The 20625-nt window shown below is 44.1% G+C and overlaps 1 protein-coding gene across 9 annotated transcripts in view; it reads left to right on the forward strand.

The window, feature by feature from the left end:
- Positions 1 to 20625, forward strand: part of SULF2 (sulfatase 2) — a 663681-nt gene that overhangs the window by 469350 nt on the left and 173706 nt on the right. For all 9 annotated transcript variants that reach the window (XM_063958903.1, XM_063958897.1, XM_063958899.1 and 6 more), the window contains one exon: positions 15825 to 15994. In XM_063958903.1, coding sequence (XP_063814973.1) covers positions 15825 to 15994 — 170 coding nt within the window. The remainder of the gene's footprint in view (positions 1 to 15824; positions 15995 to 20625) is intronic.

Here is a 20625-nt window from a genome sequence, read left to right on the forward strand (position 1 = left end):
TAATGCGGACCTGTGCAGGGCAAATCGCTCCCTGGCATTGCGTATGGTCTTGCCTACGTACTGCTGTTTACATGGACACGTAATTAGGTAGACTACATGAGTTGTAGTACAGGTGAGTACGTGCTTGATACTGTAGGAAGTCCCTGTGGAGGTGGATTTGAACCTTGTGCCAGTGATCATAGTTTTACAGGTTTCACAGCCTAAGCATTTATAGCAGCCTGATGTTTTAGTTAGAAAATTAGTGGTAGGCGTGGAATCAAATCCTGTGATGTCTGGATGTACCACAAAATCTTTAATGCTTCTGCCTCTTCTGTAGCACATCATGGGTCTTTTCCTCCTTAGCCCAGTTAGGTTCTTATCGGTGGAAACTATGGGCCACAGTGCATTAAGGGCCCGTGGAATTACAGCACTGGATGTGTTATACTGTGCCACGAATGGTACAATGTCATTACTCTTCTTGATGGTCGGAGTTAGAAGTTGTTCTCTGTTTGTCATCAAGACTTTTTGTTCGTTGGTGAGTAATAATTTGCTGTTGTAGCCTCTCTGTTTGAACCTTGTAGTGACATTATCCAGAGCAGATTCCAGTTGTGTCGGATCACTGGTAATTCTGGCTGCCCTCATGTATTGAGATTTAGGAAGCCCCTTTTTGAGGGCAGTGGGGTGATGGCTGTTGTATCGTAATAAGGTGTTTTTGTCGGTTGGCTTATAGTACACCTCAGTATGCAACATGCCGTCTTTGATGATGACGTTAACGTCCAAATAATTTAGTTTAATCGGGTCACACTGCGATGTGACTCTAATGGTGGACGGTCTGTTATTAATGACTCCGATGAACTTTTCAAACCTTTCTTTGCCTCCGGTCCAGAGCAAAAACACATCATCTATATATCTACAATAATGTAGTATATATTGTGAGTAAACATCATTATTGAAAAACATAGCCTGTTCTTCCTCTAACATAAAGACGTTAGCAAACGAGGGAGATACATTGCTTCCCATGGAGCAGCCGCTTACTTGCCGATAATACTTTCCATCGAATAAAAAATAATTGTGGGTTAGTATCAGTTCGAGTAATCGCAGGAACAAATCATGATCAAGATTGCTCATATTGGCTTTGGTTAAAAACGATCTCATTGCCGTTAGCCCTTGGTCGTGCGGAATGCAGGTGTATAAGCTACAGATGTCAACTGTGCAGATGATGGTTTCCGCGGGTATCGCATCGACTGTCTTGAGTAGATTTAAGAAGCTGGTAGTGTCCTTGAGGTAGTTTGGTTGCGCCAGGAGGAGCGGCTGCAATATACTGTCCAGAAAAATGGAGATCGGCTGATAAAGTGCTTTGTGCGCAGAAATTATCGGCCTGCCGGGAGGATGATCTAAACTCTTATGTATTTTGGGGACCAGAAATAACAGGGGGACCACAGGGAAATCTTGTTTGAGCGCTTTGCATAGTTTGCTGGTTATTAACCCGGTATTGAATGCTGAATCAAGGATGTTATCCACTTCAATTTTGAATTGTTTGGTTGGATCCGCAGTCAGTGCTTCATAAACTGATGTATCACCCAGCTGGCGGTATGCTTCCTGTTTATAGTCGCTTAAATTCATAATGACTATACCACCCCCCTTGTCTGCGGGGCGGACCACTGTATCCTTGTAGGTGGCAAGTTGCTTTAGGGCTTTGAATTCAGAGCGTGACATGTTGCGATGATGACTCTGATTAGCCTGGGTGTACTTCATCAAGGAATCGTCCAGTAACCGTGTAAAGGTTTTTATTGATGGATTGGACGATGGTGGATCAAACTTGGAGCTGCGGGTGGAGTTAATGAAGGACTGGTGCGGTTCTGAAGTGGTAACTGGAACTTGATCTTGAAAGTGCTCTTGTAAGCGGAGTTTGCGAGTGAATTTGTGTAGATCAATTTGCCAGGTCAGTTCATCAAATTCATTTGTAGGGACAAATGAGAGTCCACGATTTAATACTTTAATTTCCAATGGGGTGAGTTCTCGATCAGAAAGATTGTAGGTGGTATCTACTTCTTGTTTCTGGAGCCTTTTGTTTTGTTGTCCCCTGCGGGTGGGCGCCCTCTGGTTTTTGTGCCTGCTTCTGTGGCAGGCTTTGCCCCTAAAGGGGGATCCTGGGCTTCTGGGGGACCTTCTGAGTCGGCTAAGACGAAATCGCTGTCGCTATTGGAGGTGGCATTGCCTTTCTGCCTCTCCTCCCTTCTTCTACGCCAGCTGAATCTCGATCGGTGGTTATAAGGCTTATGTTCACCGGGTTCCCCCCCGGAAAGCCATCGATAAACTCGATTAGTTTCATAATCCTCCTGGACTGTCAATAATTTGACCCGTTTGAATTTGATCAATTCTTTTTTGTGATTGTCGCAGGCCATTTGTAGTTTCTTGATAGATGCTTGATTGCTATCAGAAGTGAGTAGTGTATGGTGTTCCTGTTCAAAAGACTGAATTTTATCACGGGTGATTTTCAATTCCCTGCCGGCTTCCTCTACCACCAGCAGCATGAGATCCATGCTGCATTTGTTGAGGATGCCGGTCCAGCGTTCGCAGAACTCTACGTTAAATCTTCCAATTGTAGGAACGTTGCGAATGCGAAATCCTCTGGGTATTATTTTTTCGCGATAGTAGTTGGACAGGGAGATCCCGTGCATCAAATAGTCCACTTCTCTTTTTTTCGATTTGAGCAATTGATGATAGATGTCGTCCATGCAGAGTTCCTCATCAGCAGCAGTGAGTCCCTCGGTAAATAGCAATCGGTCAGCATCTGCATTTGTGAAGCTATATAATTTGGCCTGGTTACTGGCTGCTGCTCCGCGAGCTGTTGCTTGTGACATCTTGTGCCAGGATCACTTTTTAATCACAGGTCTGAAATAAAAGTGCAAAATTGTGGAGTGTTCCACTGTGTAGAAACGTTTCTTCCTGTTTAAAGTGCAGGTGGTGATAAAGTGCTGGGGTGCAAAAAAGTGCTGGGTTGACCTTTAGTGGATCGTGCTCATCATGAGGTAAACGGATATGTTTGTATTTAAAAAGTCTTACGATGTTTGGAAGTTCGGGGGTGCCTTATCCCAGGTGGACAGTAGCACACATAGGTGCTGAAGTCCTATGGATACTTGCAATTGTCGGATCGGCACTCTCCTAGCGATGGATATGTTGCTCAGGTGCCATCTGGAGGAATTAATGCAGGTAGCAAACTGTGTAACAAACAGCGGCACTCAGAGACTGACACAGCGTGAATAAAGTGCTGGTGCTTTTAATTCATGGCTGGTAACTCCAACGTTTCGGGGCACGCAAGCCCCTTTTTCAAGGTGAGCCAAATACAAAGTGTGAAAACAGTGCAAAACATTTACCTTTATGGTGAGGAGGACCCACGTGTGGGAAGAGAAGTGGACTATTTGATGCACGGGATCTCCCTGTCCAACTACTATCGCGAAAAAATAATACCCAGAGGATTTCGCATTCGCAACGTTCCTACAATTGGAAGATTTAACGTAGAGTTCTGCGAACGCTGGACCGGCATCCTCAACAAATGCAGCATGGATCTCATGCTGCTGGTGGTAGAGGAAGCCGGCAGGGAATTGAAAATCACCCGTGATAAAATTCAGTCTTTTGAACAGGAACACCATACACTACTCACTTCTGATAGCAATCAAGCATCTATCAAGAAACTACAAATGGCCTGCGACAATCACAAAAAAGAATTGATCAAATTCAAACGGGTCAAATTATTGACAGTCCAGGAGGATTATGAAACTAATCGAGTTTATCGATGGCTTTCCGGGGGGGAACCCGGTGAACATAAGCCTTATAACCACCGATCGAGATTCAGCTGGCGTAGAAGAAGGGAGGAGAGGCAGAAAGGCAATGCCACCTCCAATAGCGACAGCGATTTCGTCTTAGCCGACTCAGAAGGTCCCCCAGAAGCCCAGGATCCCCCTTTAGGGGCAAAGCCTGCCACAGAAGCAGGCACAAAAACCAGAGGGCGCCCACCCGCAGGGGACAACAAAACAAAAGGCTCCAGAAACAAGAAGTAGATACCACCTACAATCTTTCTGATCGAGAACTCACCCCATTGGAAATTAAAGTATTAAATCGTGGACTCTCATTTGTCCCTACAAATGAATTTGATGAACTGACCTGGCAAATTGATCTACACAAATTCACTCGCAAACTCCGCTTACAAGAGCACTTTCAAGATCAAGTTCCAGTTACCACTTCAGAACCGCACCAGTCCTTCATTAACTCCACCCGCAGCTCCAAGTTTGATCCACCATCGTCCAATCCATCAATAAAAACCTTTACACGGTTACTGGACGATTCCTTGATGAAGTACACCCAGGCTAATCAGAGTCATCATCGCAACATGTCACGCTCTGAATTCAAAGCCCTAAAGCAACTTGCCACCTACAAGGATATAGTGGTCCGCCCCGCAGACAAGGGGGGTGGTATAGTCATTATGAATTTAAGCGACTATAAACAGGAAGCATACCGCCAGCTGGGTGATACATCAGTTTATGAAGCACTGACTGCGGATCCAACCAAACAATTCAAAATTGAAGTGGATAACATCCTTGATTCAGCATTCAATACCGGGTTAATAACCAGCAAACTATGCAAAGCGCTCAAACAAGATTTCCCTGTGGTCCCCCTGTTATTTCTGGTCCCCAAAATACATAAGAGTTTAGATCATCCTCCCGGCAGGCCGATAATTTCTGCGCACAAAGCACTTTATCAGCCGATCTCCATTTTTCTGGACAGTATATTGCAGCCGCTCCTCCTGGCGCAACCAAACTACCTCAAGGACACTACCAGCTTCTTAAATCTACTCAAGACAGTCGATGCGATACCCGCGGAAACCATCATCTGCACAGTTGACATCTGTAGCTTATACACCTGCATTCCGCACGACCAAGGGCTAACGGCAATGAGATCGTTTTTAACCAAAGCCAATATGAGCAATCTTGATCATGATTTGTTCCTGCGATTACTCGAACTGATACTAACCCACAATTATTTTTTATTCGATGGAAAGTATTATCGGCAAGTAAGCGGCTGCTCCATGGGAAGCAATGTATCTCCCTCGTTTGCTAACGTCTTTATGTTAGAGGAAGAACAGGCTATGTTTTTCAATAATGATGTTTACTCACAATATATACTACATTATTGTAGATATATAGATGATGTGTTTTTGCTCTGGACCGGAGGCAAAGAAAGGTTTGAAAAGTTCATCGGAGTCATTAATAACAGACCGTCCACCATTAGAGTCACATCGCAGTGTGACCCGATTAAACTAAATTATTTGGACGTTAACGTCATCATCAAAGACGGCATGTTGCATACTGAGGTGTACTATAAGCCAACCGACAAAAACACCTTATTACGATACAACAGCCATCACCCCACTGCCCTCAAAAAGGGGCTTCCTAAATCTCAATACATGAGGGCAGCCAGAATTACCAGTGATCCGACACAACTGGAATCTGCTCTGGATAATGTCACTACAAGGTTCAAACAGAGAGGCTACAACAGCAAATTATTACTCACCAACGAACAAAAAGTCTTGATGACAAACAGAGAACAACTTCTAACTCCGACCATCAAGAAGAGTAATGACATTGTACCATTCGTGGCACAGTATAATACATCCAGTGCTGTAATTCCACGGGCCCTTAATGCACTGTGGCCCATAGTTTCCACCGATAAGAACCTAACTGGGCTAAGGAGGAAAAGACCCATGATGTGCTACAGAAGAGGCAGAAGCATTAAAGATTTTGTGGTACATCCAGACATCACAGGATTTGATTCCACGCCTACCACTAATTTTCTAACTAAAACATCAGGCTGCTATAAATGCTTAGGCTGTGAAACCTGTAAAACTATGATCACTGGCACAAGGTTCAAATCCACCTCCACAGGGACTTCCTACAGTATCAAGCACGTACTCACCTGTACTACAACTCATGTAGTCTACCTAATTACGTGTCCATGTAAACAGCAGTACGTAGGCAAGACCATACGCAATGCCAGGGAGCGATTTGCCCTGCACAGGTCCGCATTAAAAGCAGCACTTTTATCCAAGAAATCGGAACAACCCGTGGCCAGACACTATGTCGAGAAGCAACATACGTTGAAAGATTTACAGTTCCAAATTATTGACCATATCCCCATTAATCCAAGAGGCGGAGACAGAGCAGCCACCCTACTTAGACGGGAAGCAACGTGGATGTATAGATTGGACACTGTGAGGCCGAAAGGTCTTAACGACAGAATCCAATGGAGTGTCTTCTGAGTAATATCTATTAGCACTTGTCTCCACCATTTGACTATGGGGACGGTTGTATTGTTGACATTTCTGATCATGTACCAGACCCATCAGCCCTCACACTTTATGACTTATGCGTGCCGCTTAATATGTATTTCTCTCACTGGTATAGTATTGTATAATTTAGGTGTTTATCATTAATGACTCTTTGATCCATTATGAGATTGCTAGTGCTAGACTACCAGGTGATCTTTTAATCCAGTTTATCATGTCTGTTTTTGGTATGCTGTATGTTACGACAGCACACTGTAACAGTTTCTTCCTATCTTATGTAATTGTCATTTCACTCTCAATCACCCTCAGCCTGAAGTCACGCTTCCTCCGCAACCCCAGCACCCGCACTTGCCGTAGGCATCCATGGCAACCAAGGAGCGTCTGGTTGCCAAGGCAACGTGACGGCCCGGGACACGCTGGAGGTCACGTGACCGGGGCATTGACACGTCACCACATCCAGGGCGGAAGCTCCAGGCTCCCCAGGACGCTGCACACCTTCCCACACGTGGGTCCTCCTCACCATAAAGGTAAATGTTTTGCACTGTTTTCACACTTTGTATTTGGCTCACCTTGAAAAAGGGGCTTGCGTGCCCCGAAACGTTGGAGTTACCAGCCATGAATTAAAAGCACCAGCACTTTATTCACGCTGTGTCAGTCTCTGAGTGCCGCTGTTTGTTACACAGTTTGCTACCTATATATATATATATATATATATATATATTAACATAGTAATTGAGGTTAAACAGAGGCAAAATGCCCATCGCGTTCAACCTGTTTATTGAATTAAGTTGAGTTGATTTTAATGTACCTGCAGAAGAGTGTTTTGTGACTAGTTAACAACTGCAATCACGTTACACCCGGATTAACAACTTCAATATTTTAAATGTTGTAGCCTTGGATATCCTTTTCAATCTGAAATTCGTCCAATCCCCTTTTAAATGCATTTATAGTGTCCACCATTACCACCTTCCCTGGCAAGGAATTCCAAATCCTTATTGCCCTAACAGTGAAGAACCCTTTCCTCCTTTGCATGTGGAATTTTCTCTCCTCCAGCCTCAGCGAGTGCCCGCGTGTCCTAAACTGTGTTCTTTTAATAAACAATTCCTCTGATAACTCTTTGTAGTGCCCCTTTACATATTTGAGGATATTAATAATGTCTCCTCTTAGACGCCTCTTTTCCAGTGTATACATGTTCAACCTAGTAAGTCTTTCCTCATAAACCAGTCCCTCAAGCCCTTTTATCAATTTAGTAGCTCGCCTTTGAACCCTCTCTAGTTCACCGATATCTTTTTTATACAGTGGTGCCCAAAACTGAACACAATATTCCAGGTGCGGACGTACCAACGATTTGTACAGCGGCAGAATTACATCCTCGTCCCTTGTCTTAATTCCCCGTTTTATGCACGCTAACAACTTACTTGCCTTCTTTGCTGCGCTTTGACATTGTATACGGTTATTACGTTTATTATCAATGAGTACCCCCAAATCCTTTTCCAAAACTGTTACCCCTAGACTTTCCCCGTTTAATATGTAGGATGCAAGTTTGTTTTTAGTCCCAAAATGCATAACCTTGCATTTTTCTATACTGAACCTCATTTTCCATTTAGACGCCCATATTTCAAGTTTATATAAGTAATTCTGCAGAGACTCCACATCTATTTCTGAATTAATTACCCTACACAGTTTCGTATCATCTGCAAAGATTTACACTGTGCTTTCCAGGCCTATTTCTTGGTCATTGATAAATATGTTGAACAGTGGTGTCCCGAGTACGGACCCCTGTGGTATTCCGCTGAAAACCGGTGTCCAGCTTGATGACTTTCCGTTGACCACTACTCGCTGTACCCCGTTTTCCAGCCAGTTGCTTATCCATGTACAAATAGTTTTTCCTAGGCCAAGCTCTTTTAATTTGATGATTAATCTCCTGTGAGGCACTGTATCGAAGGCTTTTGCAAAATCTAAGTAGACCACATCCACTGCTTTTCCTTGGTCAAGGTTGTCACTCACTTCGTCGTAGAAGTTAACTAAGTTAGTTTGACATAATCTGTCCCTCACAAACCCGTGCTGGTTCTTGCTAATAATATTAGTGGTCTGCAGATACTCCTGTATACTGTCCCTTAGAATTCCTTCCAATATTTTCCCCACAATAGATGTCAAACTGATCGGCCTGTAGTTACCCGGATGATTTTTGGATCCCTTTTTAAATAATGGCACTACCTCAGCTATACGCCAATCCTTCTGTACATGCCAGATCTAATTGAACTATTGAAAATCAAGTACAGGAATCTTGCTAATTGTGACCTAAGCTCCATAAGAACCCTCGGATGAAGTCAGTCTGGCCCAGGTGATTTATTAATCTTTATTTTGCGTAATCTCTCCTTGACTACTTCTTCACTTAAACAAGTATCTAACCACGAAACATAACTGTGTTATGAGCCACGGCTGTGGCTCATTTCCATTTTGCATTTTGGTTATGTATTTTATGTTATACTTCTGTTTATGTTCCCCGTGGGTGTCATGGGGTGCTCGGATCTCACCCTTAAGGAGAGGATACTGTTATGAACCACAGGTAGTGGTTCATTCCTATTTTATGTTTATAAGTTGTCTTGCAGGCCAGGATTTCCCGTTGCTCTGTTTAAGAATACTCTTGTTTGCTGCCGGTGGTGAGTCTGTGTAATTGCAGCTTGTTCCCATGTGTTCAGCCTCACCTGGCTGCTAATTGCATCTTGTCAGTTTGGAGTCATGCAACAGGGCAACTGCATTACATAATTAATTAGGCCTCTCTGTTATATGCTGGCTGAGTGCAATTCACAGACGCTGGTGATATTTCTAGGTTTCCAGTCTGCTTGAGTTCTGAGCTTGTTCCTGCCAGTTCCTGAGCTCCTGTCTAGCAGTGTCTGTCTAGTTGCTTCCTGTGTCGATTCCTGTGTCAGTCCCTGTGTCAATTCCTGTGTCTGATCCCGTGTCCTGCCGAAAAGCGTTCCTGTCCAGAAGTCCTGTGGCTTTGCCTATGCCTGGTCGAGTTTCTGGCTTCTTGGTGTCCACCGGTCTGTCGTTTGGGATTCTGCCTGTCCTCCAGTTCTGAGAGTCTGTGTCGGCAGCGTTGGGGGTTCCTGTCCGTTTGCCAGTATTTGTACCGGTTCCGTGAGTAGCGGCTCTGCCGCGTCCGTCGGCCTAGGCCGCTGTAATCCTTGGTTATATCTGTCACTGGTGTTTTGCAGAGGGTTCTGCTTATGCTGTCACCGCCGATACACAAAAGTATTGTGTCGGCGTGCGGACAGCATTTCCTTTGTTGTTCTTTTCCTTTGGCGGCAAGCCGCACATACATTTAGTTTTAGGCTAGTCAGTAGCCCCTGGCTTTGGTTGTTTCAGTTAGAGGGCCCCTTGTTATTACCCTGTCTCAGTTCACTCTTTGTCTCTCCTTAAGACCTGAGGGGGCATCGGAGTTGGGCAGACTTAATCCGCCCTTCAAACGCGGCTGCCGTGGGCCCAAGAAACCATAGTCTCGCAAGAGTGAATTGACAGCACGGGTAAAACAACGGAGGTAGGGTGCCAGGGGCTATTCCCATTCCGTTTCCCTTTCCCAGCATTACGTCCTGGTGCTCTGGACTCTCTTTATAACATCTCCCTTGTTCTGAGCACCAGGAACCTAACAACTGTTACTGTCGCTATGTACTACTCCCACCATCAGTTCTTCTCTGGTGAACACTGATGAAAAAAATGTGTTCAGTATTTCTGCTTTTGATGCGTCATCATTTAACAATACTCCACATTCATCTTTTAATGTAGCGATGTTCTCCTTTATTAACCTTTTACTGTTTATGTATTTAAAAAAAAATGTAGGATTTGTTTTACTCTCCAAAGCAACTAGCTTTTCGTTATCAATTTTAGCTGCTTTTAATGCATTTTTGCATCTTTTATTGCATTCCTTGTAGTACTGGAATAAATCCTCCTTTCCATTATATTTAAATGCTTTGAAAGCATGCCTCTTTTTATCGATTTCGGCCTTGACCTTCTTGTTAAGCCACATCGGTTTGAGTTTGGTACTCCTGCATCCCACATTTCCGAAGTGTTCTTACCATGAAACAAAACTTCCCACTCAATGGCCCTCATTCCAAGTTGTTCGCTCGCTAGCTGCTTTTAGCAGCATTGCACACGCTAAGCCGCCGCCCTCTGGGAGTGTATCTTAGCTTAGCAGAATTGCGATCGAAAGATTAGCAGAATTGCGAATAGAAATTTCTTAGCAGTTTCTGAGTAGCTCAAGACTTACTCAGCCTTTGCGATCAGTTCAGTCAGTTTCGTTCCTGGTTTGACGTCACAAACACACCCAGCGTTCGCCCAGACACTCCCCCGTTTCTTCAGACACTCCCGCGTTTTTCCCAGAAACGCCAGTGTTTTTTCGCACACTCCCAGAAAACGGCCAGTTTCCGCCCAGAAACACCCACTTCCTGTCAATCACAGTACGATCACCAGAACGATGAAAAATCCTTGTTATGCCGTGAGTAAAATACCTAACTTTTGAGTAAAATAACTAAGCGCATGCGCTCTGCGAACCTTGCGCATGCGCAGTAAGCGACTAATCGCAATATAGCGAAAATCGTCAACGAGCGAACAACTCGGAATGACCCCCAATGTCATTTAATGCACATCTCAGCATACTGAAGTTAGCCTTCTTAAAGTTAAATGTTTTTGTTGAACCCTTATAGCAATGTTTCCTGAAACTGATATCGAAAGTGATCATATAGTGATCACTGTTACCCACGGTCTCCCCAACTTTAGTATCCGATATGATGTCCACATTATTAGTAATTACTAGATCTAGAATAGTTGTAACCCTAGTTGGGTCCTCGACTAATTGAGACAAGTAGTGATCTTTTAACAAATTTAAGAACCTGTTACCCCTAGCTTTAACACATGAATCGTTACTCCAATTTATATCAGGATAGTTAAAATCCCCAGTCACTAGGATGTCCCCCAATCCCGCAGCCTTTTCGATTTGCTGCAATAGTTGTTCTTCCTCAAGTATGCTAATATCTGGCTGTTTGTAGCACGTGCCTAGAACTAATTTTTTTGCATCTATACCCCCACTTGAGATTTCAACCCATAATGACTCCACGTTATCACCTGTCCCATCATAAATAACTTCCTTTAAGTACGGTTTAAGAGACGGTTTAACATAAAGACATACACCTCCTCCTCTTTGGTTTACCCTGTCCCTCCTGAAAAGAGAATACCCCTCCAAGTTTGCAACCCAGTCGTGAGAGTCGTCCCACCATGTTTCCGTAATACCTATAATATCATACTCGGCCTTTAATGCTAACAATTCCAATTCCCCCATATTACCTGCTAGACTTCTTGCGTTTGCAAGCATACATTTTAGTTTAGTGATTCCCTTAAATGCTTATTTTTTTTAAAGGTATCCTATCATGGTTTACTAGAGCCTCCCTAGAGTTACGCTTGCGGACTGTCCTTCTCGCTCCATTGCTACCCCCACCATACTTAATGCTGCCCACCTTACTCGTCTCTCTGATCATCCCAGTGTTACGGCCTAAATTCTCCGCCCTGACATAAGTATTATCCCTTATGCTACGTACATCTTTTTCTATATGCTGTGAAAATGACACATAGAAGTTGTAGGTTAATGCTTTTGCACTACATTTGTTAATACCCTTTTTAGAACCCATGCCAATACCCTTACCTATGCCAGCTGCTCTCCCCCCCCCCTTTCTCCACCCCCATTTAGCTCACTACCATCATTTTTACTATTCTCGCTGCATGACCCGTATTTCCTAACTGAATCCTCCCCCCAGGCTCCTAGTTTAAAAGCTCCAACCTACTAACCATCCTTCCCCCCAGCACCGCAGCCCCTTCCTCATTCAGGTGCAATCCACCGCAACAAAAAAGATGGTGCCTGACAAAAAAGTCCGCCCAGTGTTCCAAGAACACAAACCCCTCCTTGCTACACCAGTCTCTCAGCCACACATTTACCTCCCTAATCTCCCTATGCCCCCATCGGCTAGCGCGTGACACCGCACTGAGTGAGATTCTCAATCACGGCCCCTCCTATCGTTTGAAACTCAACTCCCTATTACCTTCAGAAGATCAATGCAAACAATACAAAACTATTCATTATGATATTGCCTATGACCTAGCTGTGAAGAGAATCATTATTCACAGCAGAGACAGTCAATACAATCACATACACAATACAGTAGTTATACAATACTTATCTGAGTGGGCCCTCTCCTGCGTCACCGATACTCCTCCTCGCAGATGCTCAGCCCTCCGCACCTCCTTCACGCTTGATGCCTGCACCCGGCACCTGCTTCATCCAAACTCTCTCAGTCTGTGGCTGCCGCAGCATACCCTCACACCCAGCAGCAGCCCTCACACACTTTCTCTCACTCACTCTCACCCTGCAACAGCACTCACACGTTCTCACCCATCAACAGCGCCCACTAACTCACTCTCACTCACACACAGCAGCGATAGCACACACACAGCACACAACCAGCAGCGGCGTCACATACTCACAGCACACATCCAGCAGCGGCCTCACACACTCACAGCACACAACCAGCAGTGGCCTCACACACTCGCAGCAGCGGCCTCGCATACACTCAGCACCGGCGGCAGCAGCAGCCATCCTCCTGCTGCCTGCTCCTCTGCAATCCGCAGTACTCAGCCTCCGGCACCCGTCCTTTTTTGTAGTAGAACTACAGGTACCAGCAGGCCTGTTTCCCCCCCGCATGCTGGTACTTGTGGTTCTCCAAGCACCAGCTAGCGGGGGAGGCTTGCTGGGACTTGTAGTTCTGCTACAAAAAAACAATATTTATTTTTTTACACAAAAGGCTATCAGCCCCCCATCCACCGCTCTTGGATGGGGGGGGACAGCCTTGGGCTTCACCCCTGGCCCTTGGGTGGCTGGAGGGGATGGACCCCTTGATTTAAGGGGTCCCCACTCCTCCAGGGTACCCCGGCCAGGGGTGACTAGTTGGGGATTTAATGCCACGGCCGCAGGGACCGGTATAAAAGTGTCCCCCGGCTGTGGCATTACCTCTCTGGCTAGTGGAGCCCGGTGCTGGTGTTAAAAATACGTGGGACCCCTACGTCTTTTGTCCCCCGTATTTTTTGCACCAGGACCAGGTGCAGAGCCCGGTGCTGGTTGTTAAAATACGGGGGGAACCCCTGTCATTCCTCCCCCCCCCCCCGTATTTTTACAACCAGGACCGGCTCAAAGAGCCCGAGGCTGGTTATGCTTAGGAGGGGGGACCCCACGCATTTTTTTTCAGGATTTATTGAACACTTTTGTGAGGTCCATGAAGTCGAATCCAGGCCGCCCACTATTCGTCAATTGATCCGTTTTTCGACAGCGGGACTGTCGAATCCGTTATTTATTGAATATGTCAAATTCAAAGTCCCGGCGGGAGGGTTTCGCCTGTCGAATTGTGTCGAATCCAAAAACAATTGAATATACCCCCATAGTCTTTCATTGCCATAGTTTACTATTAAAATGTCAGCAGAGCAGTTGAGTGTCACACTCGGTGATAGTGGCTGGAAGCGGTAAGAGTAGTGTTACCACTCTGCCTGGCCAGTCTAGGTGTGTCTATCCATGTGTGACCCTTCCAGTTCAGGCATGTGTAAAGGAACTGGAAGTCCTGATGTGGGCTTTCAGGTCCGCTTGTAAAAACAATAAAACAATATCAGAATGTTAATATGTATGAGACATTTTTAAAGAATTATTACTTTTCCATTATTCCAATTTTAAAACATATGTGTAATTTAAATATAGTATTTTTCATTACATATTTCCTGTAATTTCCATCCTGAGATGATGTAAGTGAAAAGATTGTAAATTTGCTAGCAGGGCCCTCTTACCTCTTGGCTGACTATTATTATCCAGTCTTGTTTTATTTATATTTTGTTTCCAATTATAATGCGCAATGGAATATTCTATTGCTATATAAGTAACTGTTAATAATAATAATAATAATAATAATAATAATTATTATTATTATTATTATTATTATTATATTAAAGAAGAGCGCTGCGGATCCTAGTTAAATAGGACGGGAAACCATTTTTCAGGAAAAGGGTCTGTAGTTTGCTCTTGGGAAAGGGCTTTTGAGTCAGCTTAATAAATAGAGCCTCGAATATAGGCCCTCATTCCGAGTTGTTCGCTCGCTAGCTGCTTTTAGCAGCATTGCAAACGCTAGGCCGCCGCCCTCTGGGTGTGTATCTTAGCTTAGCAGAATTGCTACTAAAAATGTTCAAGCAGTTTCTGAGTAGCTTCAGACCTACTCCTAGATTGCGATCACCTCGGTCTGTTTAGTTCCTGGTTTGACGTCACAAACACGCCCTGCTTCGGCCAACCACTCCCCCGTTTCTCCAGCCACTCCTGCGTTTTTGCCTGACACGCCTGCGTTTTTTAGCACACTCCCGGAAAACGCTCAGTTACCACCCAGAAACGCCCCTTTCCTGTCAATCACTCACCATTCAGCAGTGTGACTGAAAAGCGCAGCACGAACAACAGCAAAACTGCTAAGTTTTTAGTTAAATAACTAAGCGCATGCGCACTGCGTACCATGCACATGCGCATTTAGCAGCAAATCGCAGCATAGCGAAAATCGGCAACAAGCGAACAACTCGGAATGACCACCCTAGTTACTTTTTTTAAATAGTATTTTATTTTGTACATGTTTCTAAATCAGTACGATTAAAAGGAAGTGCCACCTCCCCTTATGGTTTTGGACCTTCCTAACACTGTTCCTAGGACTGTTGGTAAGACTGTTGGTAAGATATAATGTTCCAGAATTATTGTTATTTTTTATTATTATTATTATTATTATTATTATCATCATCATCATGGTAATTACTATTATTGTTGTCATCATCATTACTATTATTATTATTATTATTATTATTACGTTTATATAAGTTATCATTTGGGAGTCCAGAATAATTTTACAATAGGGACCATAGTGGTATGGGCTGGAGCAACCAGGCGTCATGTACAGTATGTAGTAGGAGAATGGGCTGTGAGCCTGCACTCCAGGCCCTATGAGAATAACAATTGGTATTCAGATGCTGGTGTAAGTGTAACTGGGTCACTTTTCAGTGCATGAAGAATTGTTCTTTGGGAGATCAAATGTAATACAGAAGCTGCAATTTTCACCAGCAGTTATTAAGCAACTTACGTGGAAAAGAATAAAATTGTATTTCTCCTCTGTATAGTGATGGGGATTATTATTATTATAAATGCCTGGGAATTTCATACACCAAGCTCCAGGTCATTTTTTTTACTGGTTTTATTTTTAGATTCTTATAGCAACTTAATTGATAGCTCTAGTATCCATGTAAGTATAGTATAGTAAGTATAGCAAAGAGTAAGAATTATGTTACAAGTGCTGAGACCTGTGTCTAGGTTTTCTGATCAGGTTGGGTAACCGGGATAATAAAATACTGTATATAAAGCTCACACATCATTTTATTTGTATTGAAGGACTACCTGACGGATCTCATCACAAATAACAGCATTAGCTTCTTCCGCACCTCAAAGAAAATGTATCCACATCGACCAGTATTGATGGTTCTCAGCCATGCGGCCCCTCATGGCCCTGAAGACTCAGCACCTCAGTATTCCCAGATGTTCTCCAATGCTTCTCAACACATGTAAGTCTTTTTATGGTGTCAGCACTGTTTATGTTTCTAAGCAGACCCTACATTGGCTTCTGTGGATTTAGCCCAGCAGACCAGTGGCAGACTGGCCCACAAGGGTACAGTGGTAATGCCTGGTAGGCCTCACTGCCTAAGGGCCCCACCTCCTCTTCTAATGTCAGGTTTCAGACAGTGCACTCCAATTATATATACAGGGTCAGTTACCTGTTATTGCAGGAAAATGGAAGAACATAACCTGCAGTGTAGTATCCATGTTGTCTGAAGGCTATGTCTTCTCTAATAGCTGGCCACACCTCCTAAGCATGGACCCCCATCACTGACTTCCCCCAATGGGCCCTTCATGCCCCAGTCCAACACTGCAGCAGACCACATATGCCGCCATTTGTTATGCTGAGGTTCCATTGAGTACTGATTGGGAAAATATTTGAAGCGTAAAGTACTTTATAGAACAGTCAAGATTACAGTATCTGAATACATGCAAAGTGCACTGTGATATAGACATCATTGACTCACTGCACACTCACACCTGATGCACCACACTGCCACAAACACACAAGTGTTGCTACATAGTAGGAATTGAATTGCACAAGGCTCAAGGGCCTCTTGCTAAGTCACTACCGGGTAACAGTGTTAGACATATTTATTAAATAATTTGTGGTATAGTTAGTTATCTACATGTATATGGTTAAATCAGAAATGGCTAATGTCACTATTACTATAATATTGTTCTATATATAGTTTATTAATCCATATTTTGTCTTGTTATTCTATACCGCTATTAAACTGTCCCATTATATTGCGTCCCAGTATTTTTCTGTTCAATTATTATGCTGTCTTATTATTATTCTATACTGTTTTTATTAGTTTCATTATTCTTTCCTATTAAAATTCTGTACATGTAGCAGTAGTCTATAAATATTTTTCTGTCAAATTATTATTTTTATTCATAGTATCATCCTGGTATTATTCTATCTGATTATTCTTTTATACAGTTGTTATTGTTATAAAGTAACATTATTATTGTCTCCCATTCTTATACTATATAGTTATTCTGTATAGTTATCAGACTGACCCATTATTATTCCATCCTGGTATTTTTCTGCTCAATTATCTTTCTGCCTTACTATTATTCTATACTGTTTTTATTCAGTCACTTTATTCCATCCCATTAATATTCTGTACAAGATTTTGTATTAGTCTTTTTTTCTGTAAGTTATTTTAATTCATATTATCCTGGTACTATTCTGTCCAGTTATTATTCTATGCAGTTATTATTATGTAAAATCAGTATTTTGGCCCATTATTATTATTTTTATTCAATACAGTTATTCTGTATAGTTATTAAACTGACCCATTATTATTCCATCCTGGTATATTTCTATGAAACTATAATTTTTTTTGTCTTATTAATTTTCTATACTATGCAGCCGCATTATTCTTTCTCATTATTTGTCTGCACAAGTATTTGTATGTTAGGGTCTCCTGCCCTGTGCTGCCACGTCGTCATGGCAACCGGGAGACAAGTGCTAGTGGAGTAACCTGAGCGCAGCTGATACTCCGGTTCGGGTCTTTTGCTGTGCAGTGGTTATAGGCTCTGTGCACGGCAGGGGATCCGGTGCTGGTTTTTGTGCTCACAGTCTGTGAGGTCTGAGTGGGGCGTGGACAGCACCTGCTTTATAAGGCCTCTTTTCAGGGTAAGCAGATGCTGCTGAATCTCTGTTGGTTAGTCAGTTCATGAAAGTTAGCCAGTACTGTGTAGCTTTGTATTTGTTTGTTGCTTACTGCAAATAGGCCTGGGGATTTGGTATTACACTCTGCCAATCCAGACCTAGCAGTAAGACTGGAGTCAGTCGTTTAGCTTGCTGGGGTTCTGTTATTACTCTGTGAACTTAGCAAGTTTGCGGCTGTATTCTAACACTTGCCTGTCTAATCCTGTCTCACTGTGCTAGGTGTCAGGGGTCAGTTTAGTGGCAGTAAGCTTAAACCTGTGCACTGCAAGTGAGAATCAGGATTGTGGAGGCTCTCCTTGTGTCTATCATTCCATCTCTGACCAAGGAGTTTACTGCCACACCCGTTGGTAACCCTTTAGGGTTTTGCTGTTGCCCTTAGCAACAGCATTTCGGGTTCTCTACGTATTAAAACACAACATCTTGCTTTTTACATCTGAGCAGTTCTAATACAAGGGAGATACCCAGTTCCTTAGCCTCTGGGCTTCTCTGTTCACTGTGTGTGTATTTTGTTACCCTATCACCTTCTGTGTACGTTATGTCATATTCCCCAGTTTGTCTGTGAGTCCATTTGTTTTGCATAACAGTTCAAACACCAGTACATTCCTGCAGACACTGGAGTGCATAACAGTTCTGACACTAGTACTTTCCTGCAGGCACTGGTGTGCATAACATATTCAGCAGCCTAATACTCCTGTTGAAATTTTGTGGGAATATGGAGCATACCCCTCAAAATACGTTGCAACAGGTGGTCGATCAGGTGCAGGTCCTGACTCGGCAATTTAATGATTTGTCCATTAAAATGCACACCTCCCAGGCTGCTGGCGGAGCTCCCGCAGCAGCAGCACCTGCAGGGGTTAAGGAGCCGAAAGTAAATCTCCCGGATCGTTTTTCTGGAGATCGCTCGCAGTTCTTTTGTTTCAAGGAGAGCTGCAAGCTATACTTCCGGTTTAGGCCTCAGTCTTCTGGGTCGGAGATTCAGCGGGTGGGCATAGTGATTTCCTTGCTACAAGGAGACCCACAGGTCTGGGCATATGGGTTGCAGCCTGACTGTCCGTCGCTTAAAAGTGTTGATGCTTTTTTTACGGCACTGGGCATGTTGTATGATGACCCTGACAAGACGGCCTCAGCCGAGGCTCAGATTTCGATCCTTAAGCAAGGGCGAAGGCCAGTTGAGGTTTACTGTACGGAGTTTCGGAGGTTGGCCCATGATACCCAGTGGAATGACCCAGCCCTGAGACACCAGTACCGAAGAGGTCTTTCTAACCAGATAAAGGACCAACTGGTACAATATCCCTTGCCTGATAGCTTGGATCAGCTCATGCAGTTATCCATCCGGGTGGATAGACGGCTGAGAGAGCGTAGGCTTGAAAGGGAGACTGAGATTTCCTTCCTTCCCAAGGGAACCTCAGACTCTAAAGAATTTTCTGAGGAGCCTATGCAGATTGGGGCTACCCGCCTCTCCTCGCGTGAGAAGACGCGGAGGAGACAGCAGGGGTTGTGTTTGTACTGTGGGAATAAAGGTCATGTGGTAGTATCATGCCCAGAAAAGCCGGAAAACTTCAGGGCCTGAGGGTGATGGGAAATATCCTGTCAGGCCAGAAGTCAGAATTTCCCAAGAAGACTTTTATCATTCCGGTGACCTTGAAGATCCTCGGTCAAACTGTCAAGACTGAGGCCTTTGTGGACAGTGGGGCCGACGGGGTTTTTATGGACCGCCAATTCGCCCTAAAACACTCTGTTCCCTTAGTACCCTTGGCATCGGAAATTGAGATTTGTGGGTTAAACGGGGAACCATTATCCCAAGGTAAAATTACCTCTTGCACTAGCCAGATTTCTTTGTTTATTGGAGCCACACACTCTGAAAAATTGTCCTTTTATGTGACTGTCTGTACTTTTGCCCCATTGGTGTTGGGGTTACCCTGGTTAAGGGCCCACAATCCTCAATTTGACTGGGTCTCTGGGGAGATTCTTAGTTGGGGTACTGATTGTTTCAGGAGTTGCTTGAGCCTTCCAGTCAGGCTCTCGCAGCTAAGTTTGCCAGGATTGCCAGGGTGTTATGCAGATTTTGCGGACGTGTTCTCCAAAAAAGTTGCAGAGGTACTACCTCCCCATCGCCCCTATGACTGTGCCATTGATTTGTTGCCAAATGCTAAGCTTCCCAAGAGCAGGTTGTACTCCCTGTCACGTCCTGAGACTCAGGCTATGGCAGAGTACATTCAGGAGAACTTGGCTAAGGGATTTATCAGACCTTCACAGTCTCCAGTTGGGTCGGGGTTCTTCTTCGTGGGTAAAAAGGACGGTTCGTTGCGACCCTGCATCGACTTCAGGGAATTGAACCGTATCACGATTAAAAACTCATACCCACTGCCTCTCATTTCGGTCTTGTTTGACCAGCTTCGTACTGCCACCATTTTTTCTAAGATTGACCTACGCGGTGCGTACAATCTAATCCGAATAAGAGAGGGGGATGAATGGAAGACTGCCTTTAATACCCACTCAGGGCATTATGAATATTTGGTGATGCCTTTTGGGCTCTGTAATGCCCCGGCAGTCTTCCAGGATTTCATGAATGATGTGCTCAGGGAATATTTGGATAGATTCTTAGTTGTATACTTAGATGACATCCTAATCTTCTCCCATTCCCTGGAGGAACATCGGAAGCATGTACGCTTAGTCCTCCAGAAACTCAGAGACCACCGGCTTGGGGCGAAGCTGGAGAAGTGCGAATTTGAAGTTCAGCAAATCGCATTTCTAGGATATATTATCTCCCCAGAAGGTTTCCAAATGGAGGGTTCCAAGGTACAGGCAGTCCTGGATTGGGTGCAGCCCACTAGTTTGAAGGCGCTTCAGCGTTTCCTGGGCTTTGCGAATTTTTATAGACGATTTATCGCTGGA

This window comes from Pseudophryne corroboree, chromosome 3 (assembly GCF_028390025.1).
Source record: "Pseudophryne corroboree isolate aPseCor3 chromosome 3, aPseCor3.hap2, whole genome shotgun sequence".
NCBI lineage: Eukaryota > Metazoa > Chordata > Amphibia > Anura > Myobatrachidae > Pseudophryne > Pseudophryne corroboree.